Raw genomic sequence first — 15,517 nt, 5'->3', positions numbered from 1 at the left:
TTTGCTTTTAGCCAAGGATTTTTTTGTTGGTGAAAGTGAGCATTGACAAAGCCAAGAATCTGGCAGCCCACACCAGAGTTAGAGGCTTTGCAAGTGGTTGTTTGAAGCACATCACTCACTAAAAAGGCAGGGTTGAGAGCGACTAGTTGCTCTTCGCATTGTCACTGGCAAGGGAGTGAGAACCTGTCAGTGTCCTCGCCGTGCGGCACCAGCCCACCCACACCCTCCTCTCTGCAGCTACATCTAATAAGTGAAGTTTGTGGGAGGAGTTTATGGCAACAGTCAAAAGCACTAATTTGTGGCAATGATCCGTGATGTTATACTCTGTAAATAACTTGCTTTGACTGTCTTGTGTGTGATTTGTTGCAGTATTCTATAGCAGGTGTTTTAGCAGTAATGTGTGTTAGTCCTTGGCAATAATCCGTGTCAGTAATCTGAAACAACATTTTGTGCAGTAATTTGTGTCCGCAATATATGGAAAACATTTATGGGAACACAAGTATGTTGATGTAAACTGTGGCAGAATTATGTAATAATCTGTGGTAATACTTTGCTTCAGTACTCCGTGGCTGTAACAGTTTGAGTACTGTAAATGAAATTTGAGGCAAGGTTTTAGGGCAGTAATTTGGCAAAGGATCTAGTACAGAATTTTGGAGCCAGGATCTATGGGATTATTCTGTGCCATCACAGGATTCCAAAGATTTACTCTGTGGCATGATTCTGTATCAGAAATGTGATGTTATTCTACAGGCTGCACTTAGCAATAAAGGCAGTGGGTGGCGCCACAGGTGGAAGTGAGCAGCAGTGGTAGAGAGCCTCTCCCTTTTAAGAATGGGAAGAGTATGTGTGTGGTTTAGAGTGAAAAATAAATCTTTTGACTTTCATAAAATTAAGATATCTGAAACACAAATAACATGGTAAACTCCACATTTTTTAAGCATGATTGTAGGCTCCTGCATTAGAGTGCATTCTTGTCAATGCACCATGCAATTAGTTCTGAGTTACAATATTTCAGTAGCCTGTAGAGATCTATCCAGTTGTCAACCAAGTACATTTTTTAACTTTTGTTTTATGCTACACCCATGTACTAATAGTGTTACTTTAGAGACCCGCGTTCCCATCTGCTAGCACCAGTTAAGCAATTATATACTTCTTGAAGCCCTCTCCTTTACCTTTTCCCCACCTGTAATTAAAGGCAATTATCCCAGAGTAGAACCTGCTTTGCCTAAAATGTCTAGAGTTTAAATATATTTAAAGGTTGCTCATATATCCTTTACTCTTATCAACTCATTCTTTTTTATTCTGGTTATTGTATAGTGCTCACTGTTGGTATGGTGCATATGCATGTAATATAATATAATATAATATAATATTACATATCAGCAGTGTGGACCAATTTATCCAAATACAAGCTAGAACTTCAGCTAACAGTTTTGGAAGTTTACTAAATGGCAGTGGACGCTGCATGTAAAACACTTCGTCCCTTTTCCTAAAATTAACCTGGGGTTTCCACTAAAGCCTGAATCGTTGGTATTGCCCACATTGCTGTCCCAGATATACTCAAGCTACTAAAGGAATGCCTCTTAACATCACTCTGCTGCTCTAGGCTCATAGTATTGGCAACGCATGGCGTGCTTTTCCCCCATCACCAAAGCAAACACATCCCTTCTTCCCCTTGCCATCTTGCAGCATCCCACAGATTTTCAGGAAACCGGTTCCAGGGTTGTTGGGAACAGAAAAGGGCCATCTGTTGTTGCTTTTATGACAATATCACTCTCCGAAATGTGGCCCCTGCTATTGGCAAGTACTGTACGCGCTGTTGAAAACAGTTCTTAGGCATATTCGGATTTCCAGGGTTTATTCGGCCAAATATGAATTGCCAAGTTTTTCATTACAAATTTAAGAGCGGAAACTCATATGTGTAAAACATAATAATAAAAGCGCGAGAGGGAAAGTGTAATAGACAAGTCTGCAAAGTAGTCTACCACATGCCATTGTGTTATGAGGGTTTTCGCACACGTCTGTTCAAACTAATAGCAACTGGGGGGAGGGAAGGGGGTGAGGAGGCGTCACAAAACCTGCAACCTCTTCTCAGACGGAGAAAAATGGAGCAATCTGCTCACTATGCAATATTCAATGGGTTGTTGGTTGGTACTCACTGAATATCAAGGCGGCGCATTTAAGAAGCTACAGGTAAACACACGCACATGACTATAACAACTCTCTGTCGTTGTATGTGCCTCATTGGAGGCAGCGGAAAGTGGAAATAAACTCAGTAGATAACCGCAAAGTGCGCGAGCCAGACACGATGAGCGTCATAAAACAGATGGGTATTTGAATGTTTCCGGCATTCATTGGGAACCCGCAGCATCACTACTAAGGATACAGGGGCTGTGGAAACAGTCGCAAATTAAATCTTATTTTATTAACTGTTTACGTTAAAGTGATTATTCTGCTATTTAAATTTACAAATAATGTCACATATAAATGAGACTTGTAAAGGAGTTCGTTATTACTCATAAACTTGTGGTGCAGTTACTTTGAAGAGAATAGAAAAAATGTTATCCTTAACCTCCAGTCCGATTTCTGCCTTTGGCATGGTACTGAGTTTATGCTCACTAATATTCACGAAGAACCACTTGCTTTCAGGGCCAGACTTCTGTCTTAATCTCCCTCAACTTTTCCTGTGTATGGGGACTGTGGATCACAATGCTAGCTTCTGCCATCTCTAGACGCTCCGTGTAAATATGGTAAAGTGGTACGGTAAGAAGCACCGATTTAGTCAGTGAAATGGGTATCCAAGGCTGACACATAGGAAGGATACCACAGTTGAAAAGCTGTACATTGCAGATCATTATATGGGAAAAGAGGTGCTAACTAAGTAGACTAGTGAGGCAAATTTGGACCGAAGTCAAATAAAGAGGCAGTATAGAGCGAAAGACAAAGACTCAAGAAACAAAGAATACACACCCCTATAAAAATGGGAAAAGTGAAAGCAATAAAGATCAGGGTGGAGTAGTCACATACCTTCCTCCACCACCCATGCCAGGAATCTTGGTATCATCAAGGACAACACACTCAACATGATGGCGCAAGTTAACGTAGTGACCTCAACTTGTTTCCACATCCTGAGGATGCTGCAAAAGGTTTTTGAAATGGCTATGGGTAAACATCAGGAAGACAGTTTCACAGGTCTTGATTACTAGTTGAATTGACTATGGCAATGCACTCTACACAAGCATTCTTAAGAAGCAAATGAACAGGCTCCAAAACTACCAAAATGCTGCATCAAGGCTCATCTGCAAAGTTCCTGAAAGCCCTCACTGGTGATTAGAGCACTAAACAAATAAACATAAGAGGGTGACAAGAGAGAAACCCAGGCAGTGGCCAGGAAGGAGGATGATCCCTACAGGGATGATGGATGACAGTTACAGCCATGCACCCCACATTAAAACAACCCATTTTCAGTCATTTTTCCACATTATCGCAATGCCTGAGTTTGTCACACAAAAGAACCCTGTCCTGAAGTGATATTAAACTGTGTAGTTCATTTCTCACTTTGCTAGCTAAGCTCCAAGTACTGTTTATCAAAGGTCACAAGGTGGTGCTGGTGTACAGGAGGAGGTATAGAATTCTTGATATATTACAAAAATATGTATCCCACTGTCACAGAAACTCCTATCACAACCAAGTGAACCACCGACATTTGAAGACCTAACCTCAAAACCATACACCCACCTAATTAGCAGACAAAAGCACCCGCTGCTCAATCCATGGTATCAAAGGCGGCATTGCTTTCAGTGGGAAGGAGTAAATGTCATGTTCTTCCTCCATGTGGACAGCAGTTGGGAAGATTGCAGAGCGGGGTGCGCCTGCCAGCTCCCACCATTTCTCATTGCTCAAATTAGTGTAATTCATGAAATTTATATGTGTTTCCCTCTGCTTCATTGCTTGATTTTGCTTGCGAGACAGTGTCACTAAGAGTCGTTGAAATGTCACTCATAATTACACTGTAATTATGAAAATGTCACACATAGCAATCTGAAACCTTGGCAGCTATGCAGCTGTAAGGCACCCCAGTATGACTAGCTGGACCTGATATTACAGATTCAAGCAGCCAGTGGGAAGGCCCTGGAAGCGAAATTTGACACAATAACCCTAGGCCTGGACCTTCTTCAAGATGATCAAAATAATTTGGCAGACAGTGTGGGGAGGACATATATAAGGATTTAGAAGATCCGTACCTCTACAGGAACCCTACAAAAAAGTGGTTTCTGCCCTCTTATACAGAGTAAGATTTCTAGAATGCATAGCTGAAGATGTATAGGGTCACAGCAAATGCAGTAAGATTTCCAGAGTACACTTTCCAGAGAGTGCAGAGGGAGGAATGTGAAGTATATAGAGAACTGGCTGATGACAGAGGTTGAACCCCAGGCTCTCTGACGTTTTTGCGCTGAACAGAGTGCATGGATTTCTAGCCAGACCACTGTCAATGGACTTGCCTCCTAAACCATTAGTGACCTAGGTTCTACATTATAGGGACAGAGATGATCATTTGGAGAAAGTGAGAATAGCCATGACTTTTACTATGAATAGGTCTCTATTTTTCCAGACTACACTGACGTGGTTCAGCAGAAGATGGCATATTTTGTGGAGGTTTAGAGAAGCCTCAGAGAGGAAAGAAAATTATGCATTCTACTGTTCCCTGTGAACGTTCATGATAGACTCAAAAACTTCCTTCATCACTCAAAAACCTTCTTCTTCTCAGAATTTTGGGATTAGCTTCAGAAGTAAAAAATGGGAAAGGATGGTGGGACTTGCAACAGATCCTAGCCTCAAACGTCACTTTGATGGAAGCAATTAAGTAAGAACAATCCAATGAAACTGATCAGAAGACCAGCAGAAACAGAAAGGACCACATTGATGAAGCAATACAGCTTCAAATCTAAATTGGCTGGACAAAGAAAATAATAAAATGACCACAGGATCCTCATGCCCCAGCTTTGTCTCTGAAGACAAAGAAACAACCGCCTCAAAGTATAATCCAGAACCACAGGCAAACTCTGAAGCCTCAATAACAAGATGAGACTCAAACAAGGATCACTGACAAGGAGCTGGAAAGAACCTATGAATGACATCATAATTGTTTGAGAAGTGACAAGGGACACTGATAGCTGACTCTGACCATATAGATGAAAAGGAAAGTGAGGCAGGCTGTCATAGGAGTAATGAACTAAACAGAGCCACCGCCTCATAGTTTCTTGCTTCAATCATTGAGGGAGAACATAATGGTCTGTAAACTTAGTTCAATGTTTGATGGACAGAGGGCCATTCAGTCCGGGGGAAGTAGTAGTTGGAAATTGTTTGTCAAAAGACACTGATATCCTCACATCAGATACATCATGAGGAACAGTGGAAGAAGGTTGGCAGAGAAGCAGCAAATTATTATCTGTTGGGGAGCCCAGTGATCCGAACGCCCTAGAGGGGAAACAAATTTGCTCATATATCAATTAAAATGAGTAAATCAAAGAATTATAGATTTTGTAAATATACAAATATACATTTCAAGTGTGTAGTATGGTCTCAATAGTTAGGGGATTTAAGAAATATTTATCCCTAAAATTCAAGGGAGCTCGATTATACACCTCCAGGAGCCACTCCTGATGAGACTTGAAGTTGGAAAAGCCCCACATAAATGGAAATTTCACTTGTTGCCACACAGTTCTCTTTCTATGCAAGAGGATGCAGATTAAACAAAAGCTCTTTTGGGGCTCAGGAAACCTTCATAGACCAGTAGGGGTGTTATGTGGTCATAAAAGGAAATCTGGATGGGCGGGAAATACTAGTGGTAAGCGCATGAGGGTCCAATGTGCAACAGGTGGAATGTGTAGAATAATCTTTTTCAGACATTGGTCACAAAACTCCGAATACTTCTGATACTAGAGTAAGTTCTCGGGATACGCACAAGGGGCATTATGTAAACATTAATAAGACTGGGCATACGTAAGAGCCTAGGGAACCCTGTCAACCTCTGGGCAAAAAGAGTGGACAGTGCCATTGAGTAAAGATTTAAATCTTGTATCTCATTCAACAAAGTTGTTGTTCTGCTCTACAATTATGCCTAAATTCAACTTGCCTGTACATCTTGCATGAGGAATTTGGTCTAGTTTATCACCCACCAGATTTGTCTTTGGAGTGTGTCTACATCCTTTTTGAGTTTATTACTCCTTTTGCATTCAATGCTTTCTCATTTACACGTCTTGGGGATTTCAAAGACTGGGCAGAATGTCCAGATCGTGCTGACATGTCTAATATCAGAGGGACTTGAGTCTCAATCAATTTGGAACTGAAGGTCTCTGAAGACTATATTATAACAAATTATGCTGACTGTAATAATCTTTTTCTATTCTTACCTAGTTGGTGTGACCATGGTTTAGCCCGGCTTGAATTACTGCATACTGATATCTTGATTCCTTTTTTTGCGGGGGTCACACCCTTAACAGACTTCAGAGAAATATTACCAGTGAGCCCTTCGACATTTCTCAAACAGCTTTGCCCACCTGCTCTCTGGTTTCGGGCTAGATACAGATATATTTTCTAACTATGTTAGCATGCCTTCAGTTTGTTACTCCCATACACAAAAATAGTAAAAAATGAAAAGCCAACATCCTTGTTTAACAATGGTTTACAAAAACTAAGGTTGAAAGGTAAACATACTGATCAGGATTTGGGGACATAATATTATGCCTCAACTTAAGTCTCTATGCTTAAGCATGTAATCTTGATATTAGGGCTATATGTGGCTTTCTTTTCCAATCACATTCTTTTCGCTCCTAAGCGCTCTGGAGGAGCAGAGTTTTCTGAAGAACTTTTCTTGTTCTTTGACATGACTGCATATTCTCTTCCTTTATCACTACTATCCTGAACATTGAAATATTGTTTCTTTCCTGACAGCCACCTTTAGTTGATGCATTGAGCCTAAGGTCTTGTTCCATGCACGTTTCTAAAGCCCTCATTAGCAAAAATGAATCCTCCATCTTACCTGAGCTCCTCCAGATCTCTGTTCCCATACATTTCTAAAAATGTCTATTGAAGCTAACCCTCCTCACTGAGATCTGTAATATGTCTCTTTCCACAGAGGTAGTATGAACTTCTGGAAAAATAATATCATTAGGTCTCTTTTAAAGCAAACTAGTGCAGATCCACTGATCTACTATAACTATTATCCAATCTCCCTTTCACAATTTGACTCCAAGATCATGGAATCAGTTAGAATTTCCCCTTTGTGCTTCGTCTGAAAACTAGCCTCTCTCTTTGATCCATGGCAGAGGTCAAAATCTGTGCTGATTGCAGCACTTTGAGATCATCAGATCTCCCTGGACACTAGCAATGCTGATGCTCTGATTCTTATGGACATACCATTCAACAGTGTCTCCCACCTCATACTATTGTCACCTTTTGAAGATGTGGAAGTGATTGAAAGAGCAGGGCAGCGGATTAAAACCCTATCTGCTAATAGGATGGTGTAGTCCTTGGAATGATAGAGGTGACATCTGAGGTAGAACCACCATGTAACTACATCTCTTTAACACACAAGGGGTCATTTTGAGTTTGGCGGACAGAAAAGGCAGTCCGCCAAACTCCTGCGGTCAGGTTGCTCCCTGCACCCCGTCTCCGCCATCCCTTACATGGCAGTGTTACCACCATGTAAAGGCTGGCAGAGTTGGGGGGGTCGTAATCTCCAGGGCGGCCCTGCATGTAGCGCTGCCCTGGCAGAATAGGACCGTGAGCACTGTCAGCCCCTCCTGTGGAGGGAAACTGGCGGTGCTGGCTGTCCGACCGTGGCGCAACCACTATGGTCAGAATGTGGCTGTCAGACCGCCGCCAAGGCAGTCAGACCACCGCTTTGGCGGCGGTCAGACCGCCACCGCCACCCTGGTGGTCTGAAGGGCGCCAGGGTCATAATGACCCCCACAGTGTAGCTAAGGAATAGGCTTCAATTAGGTCGAGTACCTCAGCTCTGTGTTTGCTTAATGGTTGAGTATTTAAAACTGCAGAATGTAAAGCAGGAGCCCAGAGTTGTCAGGATGTCGCTATAGCAACGAGCAGCACACAAGTACCAAAAATAAATACAAAAGACAACAGCCCAGCTTGTAAAATCAAGTCTGGCGCACCACCACCCAGAAAAACTGGCGAGGTGGAATTCCATGTGGTAATTTTGCTCCACCAGACTCTCAGTAAGGGCCAGAGTCTCTGCATGTGATCTCAGGTTTCATGCAAGAACCAAGCAACTTTATCTTTAGCTCATCATACCTAAAGTCTACCTGGACAAAGGTAGCACATAGGCACACTAATGGAGAAAACCTCTCCTCCGTGAAACTCAATAACTGATTAGAGAATTTTAAGACTAAAGAAGGCATTAACAAGTTCAAATCAAATAAATTCCATTGAATTTCAGACACTGTAATTAAAGAGTTTCACTGTGTTATCAGCATATTGGCAGAGGCAACAAACTGAAATGCCTGCCAAATTTTTGTCTGGACATCTGGCATGTTCAATTGGTTACACGTTAAACTCCTTTTAACAATTAGAGAACAGAGACACTCGTGTTTATAGTGATACAAAAATGTCTTACCATTATAAATGATACTAGTTAACTTCTAGCATGTTCTCAATATTTGAGATCCTTAGCTGGAAACTTCGTGCTGGCCAGAGGGGTGCCTTCTGAGTATACGATTCCCAATAAATTGTCTCACTCTCTCTCTCTCTCCTCACCAGGATCCCCAAAACTTCAAAGCATTAGCCTTCTTGCAAGTTTTTCCAAAAAATGACAGCTGGTCACTAGTAGACGATGTATTACAAAGCAGCACTTTTGGAGGGATTAACACACAATTTTTCTTGCTCTAGGACAGTGATTCCCACTCTGTGTCCAGGGACCCCTGGTGGTCCGAAAAGACTCCACAAGGGGTTTATGACTGCTTAGAAAATTAAAAATTATATTATATTGTTGATTAATAAAGTGTGTATAATTAAAGTGGCTAAATGAACAATTGAAAAATGTAAAACGTATAAGGAATTTGAAATTGGAGGCTTAAAATTAAATTAGTACCCTCAGATTGGTTCGTGCGAGCAGTGTAGTGGTATCAAACAGAATATAGTGTAGATGATGTGTGGCTTTAATAGAATTTAGAAAAACTCCAACCTTCCTATTAAAAAAATAATTTTTAATTTATATTTGCAAAATAATTAAAATGTGTTATCATTTGTGTATGTCTTTGATAAATGTCGATTGCAGTATTTGTTTGTGTATTGCTTTACGGTTCAAATCATTGACAATGTTTAAGCCGGGGTCACAGGCTTCCAGTAATAACTCAGTGGCGAGGTCCCCGGATTCCAATAATGATTCAGTGGGGGTTGCTGGGATCTTGTAATGATAAAGTGGGGGCCCACAGAACTCAAAAGGTTGAGAACCAATGCTCTAGGACAAGCCTGAATATCTTGAAATTGAGCACAGTGCGACTTTTTTAGCACTAATGCCAACTTGTGCATTCCTTCGAAAAAAGTTTGTGACAAAAAAAGTTTTGACAGCACCAATTGAATTCATGTCGTCTTTATTTCAACGTTAAGTAAATTCGCCAAATAATTCCAAATTGCCTACGTGCTTCACGAATGTAATCACTTTCTCAACACTTGCACTTGTCAGAATCACTAACACTACATATTTTCATTCACTTTGTTCATCTACTTAGTTGGATGACTTACATTCTGGCATCATAGCCAGCCTTCTTCCTTGTAAATAAAAAAAAGGCAGAACAGTCTGTTCTTAACTCATAATTCTATCTAGAGGAGCTGAAACAGAGGTTACCTAAATCAGATTTTGCAAAATTGTTAGGGCTGTTCACGGTCATTTAAAATGCTTTTTTGCTATACTTCTTTTAGTATACTGAACTAGAGAGAAAAACTAATAGTGAAGTTAAAACAACACCTTCTGAGACCATTGTGACTTTTGGGAACAAACCTCGCTCTAGGTTTCAGAATATAATGATTTTGGCTCATTGTATTTTAATCACTCCTGTAAGCAAGATAATCATTTTAGTTAAGGCAGTAAGCTGCAAAACCAATAGATTTGTACTTCCATAATAAAGCATGCACAAATCACATGCATATTGGTTAGTATTATCTTTGCAAAACAGTCCAGTTCCTGTTAGCTTTGCAAAACAGTTTAGTCCTGTTGAGCCTCACAGAGAGATGGGTTGTAATAGGAGATATGCCAAAAAGGCAACTGTCCTATATGCCCTCCTCTGCATTTCCTCACCCTACCTTGAGGGCAGGGAAAGACCAGGTACCATATACTGCAACCTCTCCCAGCTCCACCATCACAATCAGATCTGTTATGCAAACAATACTGATACTGCAAACAAGATGGTTGACTTTGATGTGGGGTGATTTGTATGCCACCATTTTTCTCAGCTTCACCTCTGTAATGCACTGCTATGTCAACCATGGCAGTCTGTCATCAAGTTGAAAAGATGTGTACCAAACTCAATGGGTGGAATGTTCCAGCATGTCAGGGACCCTTCCAGTGCTGATCTACACAATGCATCTTCGCTATATGTGTATATTTCGAGGACTCCATTCTGAAGGATCAAGGATGTGAAGTCACAGGGAGTGGTGTCAAGACAAAAGATATTCAGAAGCCTTGAGTCATAAGGCAGGGACAAGTTCCCAGTGAGGAGGGAGCAGGAATCCTGGGGAAGAAGATGATTCAAGATGGGCAGTAGTCATGAGGCAAAGCACGAGTCCTGAGGACGTGCTGTGGGAGTGATGAAGAGGGATGGAATTATGAAGCAAGTTAACTGCAGTGGCGATTTTTTTTATCTTAGGTGGCTTCTTTGGTACAACCAGGAACCGGTCTGGGTGCATCAGCACATTTAACTTTTTTCCATTTGGTTCACCCTTGGAAAACTCTGCACACCATTCACCTAGGATAATATGTACAGTATTTCCAGGGTTCGAATGTATGTGCAATTTGTTGGTGAAAACCCATAAATCAGCCGCTATTAGTATTGTTGAAAGTACAGAAATTCCATCCTCCTGCCAGAGATTCCACATTCACAATGTTTCTATATGCATGAAAATTCGGATTTATTTGAACTAGGTTCTTGAGTTTCCTCAGTGTACAAAAAAATAACACTTGTAAAATCAGTGTAGGTGTGCAATATAATTTGCCAATCCTACATCTTTAGTTTATCATATCATAAAATTCTCTGGATACATCTAAAATAGAACATTTATTTAAAATCTCATTTACAATGGCAGTGAGTTCCTTGTATTAAAACCTAAGAAACTGTGTCTGAAGAGATTTACATATTTGCATTTGTCCGCTGTATGTATGCCTTTATTAAGGCAATCACCATCTTTTTTCCAAACACCTCTCAGGGAATCAGCAACAGCTTGTGTTATATCCCTCTGTAAATGACGTAGGCCCAGATTTATGGGCTTTGTGGCGCAGGGCAGTGCAGCAGTTTACCTTGCTGCGTTGCCTCTCATCAGAGGGAAAGGGCAGGAATATGCCATATTAAGCCAATACAATACATTCCTGTATTTTCCCCCTGTGCTGGCACCCTTTTGGCTGCCTAGCGCCAATGCCCGGTCCATTGCACACACACAGGAATGTAAAAAATGAGGAAAAATAAAAATATTTTTCCTTGTTATGCCTCACCTGGGGAGGTTTAGGATTTTGGCACATTCCCAGGTGTATGAAGGTTGGTAAATCTGGGAATGTGTCAAAAACTATGGGAGTTGTATGGGAACAACCACACAGCGGCCATGGAACACTTCCCTAGTGCAGAGTAAGGTAGCACAGCGATTTTCGCTGCATTGCCTTACTCCATATTTTTGAAACCATTCAAAGCCACACATAGTGACAAAAATATGACTTAGTGGTTTGTGACACTTATGTGCCACATTGCATGGTGCAAACCCCTCACAAATATGCCCCTTGGTTTAGTAATGGAAGCATGCAAATGCAAGATTTAGGCACCGGACAGCTACATCAGTCATGCACACAGGACAATAATCAAATTCAGATGGGATTCTGTGTTATCAATGAGGAATTTTCGTGCTAGTGGCTTTCAATGCTTTTAGTACAAATGCTAAGCAATGTGCTTCTCAGTTTATTGTGCATGCTGAGAACACTGTTTGGTGACATGATTTTGTTTCATAACTTTTCTTTCAGGAAAACAGTTGGGGTCTTCTGCTGCGGGCCGAAAGGGATCTCGAAAGCTCTGCACAGACTCTGCAACAGCAGCAACTCCTTCGGAACGACTTTCGAGTACAACAAGGAGTCTTTCAACTAATAGATTCAGTGACGTAACAAAGGCCCCTCTCAGCCTCCGCGGTGCGGGGGGCGAGCTCCAGTCGGCCCCCTCAGCACAGTACACTGTGGCAGGTGGTTGGTAGGCTCCTGATTGGGTCCAGGGTGTGAGGGGGGGCCCCTCCAGGTACCTCTGCAGCACCCCCCCAAAGTTTTGTTATGCCACTGAATAGATTCCGAGGTTCTCAGCAGGGGACTCTTAGCACAATATGCCAAAGAAAAGCACATGCACTGCGTAATTTAATTATTTAAAACTCTGAGGCAATAGTTAGGAGCACCGCTGTAGGACGGCCCTGGGTATATGTACTGTATTGAAGCTAAGCTGTAGAATATGTTTCTCATTCATGTGATAGTGTGCACAATGTTGTTTTTTAACACTGTGAACTTCCATGGAATAAAACATGCCTTTTAAAATATTTTAATTTTTGAAGGATGATTAATGTAAAGGGACTCAAGTGCTATTGTGTGGACAACTATCAGGGTCCCCCTGTAGAAGATTCGATATTTATAACGTGCTGTATTCTGTGACTGTAAAAAGGAGTCTGGGCTGAGAGAAATAATAAATAGATTTCTTGAAGAATTGTGGCTTGACAGATTCTAGTTCTTTTATTAGAACAATGCTGTTCTATCTAAATCACTAGTACAGCTGATGGATTTTTTTCAAGAATCTATTTATAAAATGCTTTTTTCCTCCTACATGATTTTGTTGCAATTACTGCTTTGATGGAAGCATATGCAGTGTGGGTGTGCAAATCTGATTTTGAAATTGTGTATGTATTTGATTAGTTTGTATTGAGCCGGTATGTTATGCAAGGACTGTTTCACATCCAGACCATGCAAGATAGATTCACTCAATACAAAAAAGCCCTTGCAGAGCCAATGACAGTATAGTGTACAGTATGAAACAGTTATCAAAACAAAGACATCTTAACAATTATGTAAACCCTACGGGCATAAACAGGGTTAAGAAGGGTTTTATAGGCATTTAAACTTGAAGGCCTAGTTTAGAGATCAGCAGATGTGGGAAATCTGCCTGAAAGAGATGGTTGTTCTGTTCACCCTATTTAGACTACTTAGAAGCCCTATGTAATCTAAATAGGGCAGATGGCACTGCCAACAATTTTTGGTTGATATTTCACATCAACCAAATTCTGAATAAGACCCTTGGTTTATACGCTGCTTTTTCAGTGCTCTGATCTCCTCTGGTAAAGTGGTTCAACTATTCTGCCCCACATAGGTCTGACATGTGGTCTCTCACTTTCTACCTCTCCAGTCTCGTTGGGAGGTTCTGGGATCAATTTGTCACTATGAAACTAAAAACACATCCTTCTAATGCAACCTTTGGCTTTGGAATACACCGTAGTGGCTTAAAACCATTGAAGTGACAGATGTTCATATAGCCTGTTCAGGCAATATGGAGTGATTTCGCTTCTGATATCCTGAGGAATTTCTCTAGGCACAGTAAAAGTGCTCTTTGTCACTCTCCAGGTATCTTATAGTTTTTTTTATAAAGAGGTGTGAAAGGCACCCTTTAGGAGAAGAGACACCAAGGCAGGACGAGGCAGTCTGGAGAAAAGGAGTCAATGATGGATTATGGTGGCAAATTTGGTTGCATTTTGTGAGGGAAAGTCTTCCTAGACATTCATTGGTCATAGGCATGAAGAAGAGCCATTAGGTGATGATGTGGTTAGATAGATGAGTGATTCTTCATGTGATTGTTTGTTGTGATGATCTTGCGTTTTATTGTTATTATTTTCTGAAGTTGTGATGTATCTCAGTGGAGTTGTGCATTGAATCAAGGATGTGATTGTTAAAGGGTTAATACAATGTTTGATGCCCTAGAAGAAGTTTTTGTTATATTGTTGGCCTGAGGGATATTTGTCAGGGCATAACAGATTTGGATATAATAATTATTGGTTGTCTGCTTTAGGATATGCTTGAGCCTCGGAAAAGTTTGATTTATCTAGAATTTGTGTTAGGTCTTTGTTTTTATACGTGCCTTATGTTGTAGCTGTGATGCTCATTGCACTATACACATAATGCAGATAGTGTGGGCTTCATTTCAGGGAGTGTGAGTACCTGTTTAAGACTGGAGTGTAGTGTTTGGAGTGGTAAGAAGCATGCTCTTGTTATGTATGATAGGTGGAAGTCAGACGGCAGTTTATTCATGTGAGTAAAGGAGAAAAAGTTTGAATAATTCTGGGAAGATGTACATTGGTGTGTGTTGGTGTCTGTCCTGAGACCATATGGATTTTAATGTGAAATTGTCACAAACCCATTGCTACAAGTATTTTAAAAAGTATTAAACGTCCATCTCATCAGCATGTTTATACCAATAATGTTCCAAAGTTTAATCAACGAAATATGTTGTATTATTGTAATGTCTTCATTGTTATTTTTTGTGTGCTTTAACATTCATGCCAGTAAAAAGCTTCACTCACTTGCTTGTGCTTACTCTGTTGACTCATTCGTTGTTTCCCTTTGGCAGCAGGTATCAGCTCTGGAACATGCTCAAATGACCTACTGACCCTCATGACTCACTTCTTTGTGTCAAATGTCATGATTTTATTGTGGTTTGCCTTTAGTAGCAGGTATTCATCAGGAACATGCTTAAATGGCCTGCTGACCCTCACGACTCATTCCGTTTGTGCTGAATCTGACAACTTCAATCTAGTTTCCCTTTAGTAGCAGGTGACAGGTCAGGAACATGCTCAAGTGACTTTCTGACCCCGTTTGTGCTGACTCTGACAACATCATTGTGGTTTCCCATTAGCAGCAGATGTTTATCTGGAACATGCTGAAATGCCATGTGACCCTGATGACTCATCTGTTTTGCTGACCCTGATGACATAATTGTAGTTTCCCTTTGGCAGCAGGTGCAAGGTCTGGAACATGCTTGATAGCACCACCTTCTGAGAAGGCACCTCTATTTGAAGAGGTTGTGTCCTTTGAACTGTGCTTGCTCTTCACGTTTGGTTTTGAAAGGAAATTCCACATTGAGGAGCCAAACACCCAAGAGGTCTTCTATATTTCAGAGAGCAATTCCCGTCACCTTACAGATCAATACTGCATGTGTTTCCTGACACTGAGCTCTCTAATTGTATGATTTCAGTCGCCGCTCACCTTCTACAAATGTTCAGA

The 15,517-nt window shown here is 41.0% G+C and overlaps 1 protein-coding gene across 2 annotated transcripts in view; it reads left to right on the top strand.

Moving 5' to 3' along the window:
* NOX4 (NADPH oxidase 4) overlaps positions 1-14,820 on the top strand; it is a 759,149-nt gene extending 744,329 nt beyond the window's left edge. Inside the window, exon 18 of one of the 2 annotated variants that reach the window (XM_069204008.1) lies at positions 12,239-14,820. In XM_069204008.1, coding sequence (XP_069060109.1) covers positions 12,239-12,359 — 121 coding nt within the window. In that variant the 3' untranslated portion in view covers positions 12,360-14,820. The remainder of the gene's footprint in view (positions 1-12,238) is intronic. The other variant, XM_069204009.1, reaches the window with a different exon arrangement.
* The last annotated feature ends 697 nt before the right edge of the window (positions 14,821-15,517 follow it).

The sequence above is a fragment of the Pleurodeles waltl genome, chromosome 8 (genome assembly GCF_031143425.1).
Source record: "Pleurodeles waltl isolate 20211129_DDA chromosome 8, aPleWal1.hap1.20221129, whole genome shotgun sequence".
In the NCBI taxonomy this organism is placed as follows: domain Eukaryota; kingdom Metazoa; phylum Chordata; class Amphibia; order Caudata; family Salamandridae; genus Pleurodeles; species Pleurodeles waltl.
This window is presented reverse-complemented; position numbering and strand designations above follow the sequence as displayed.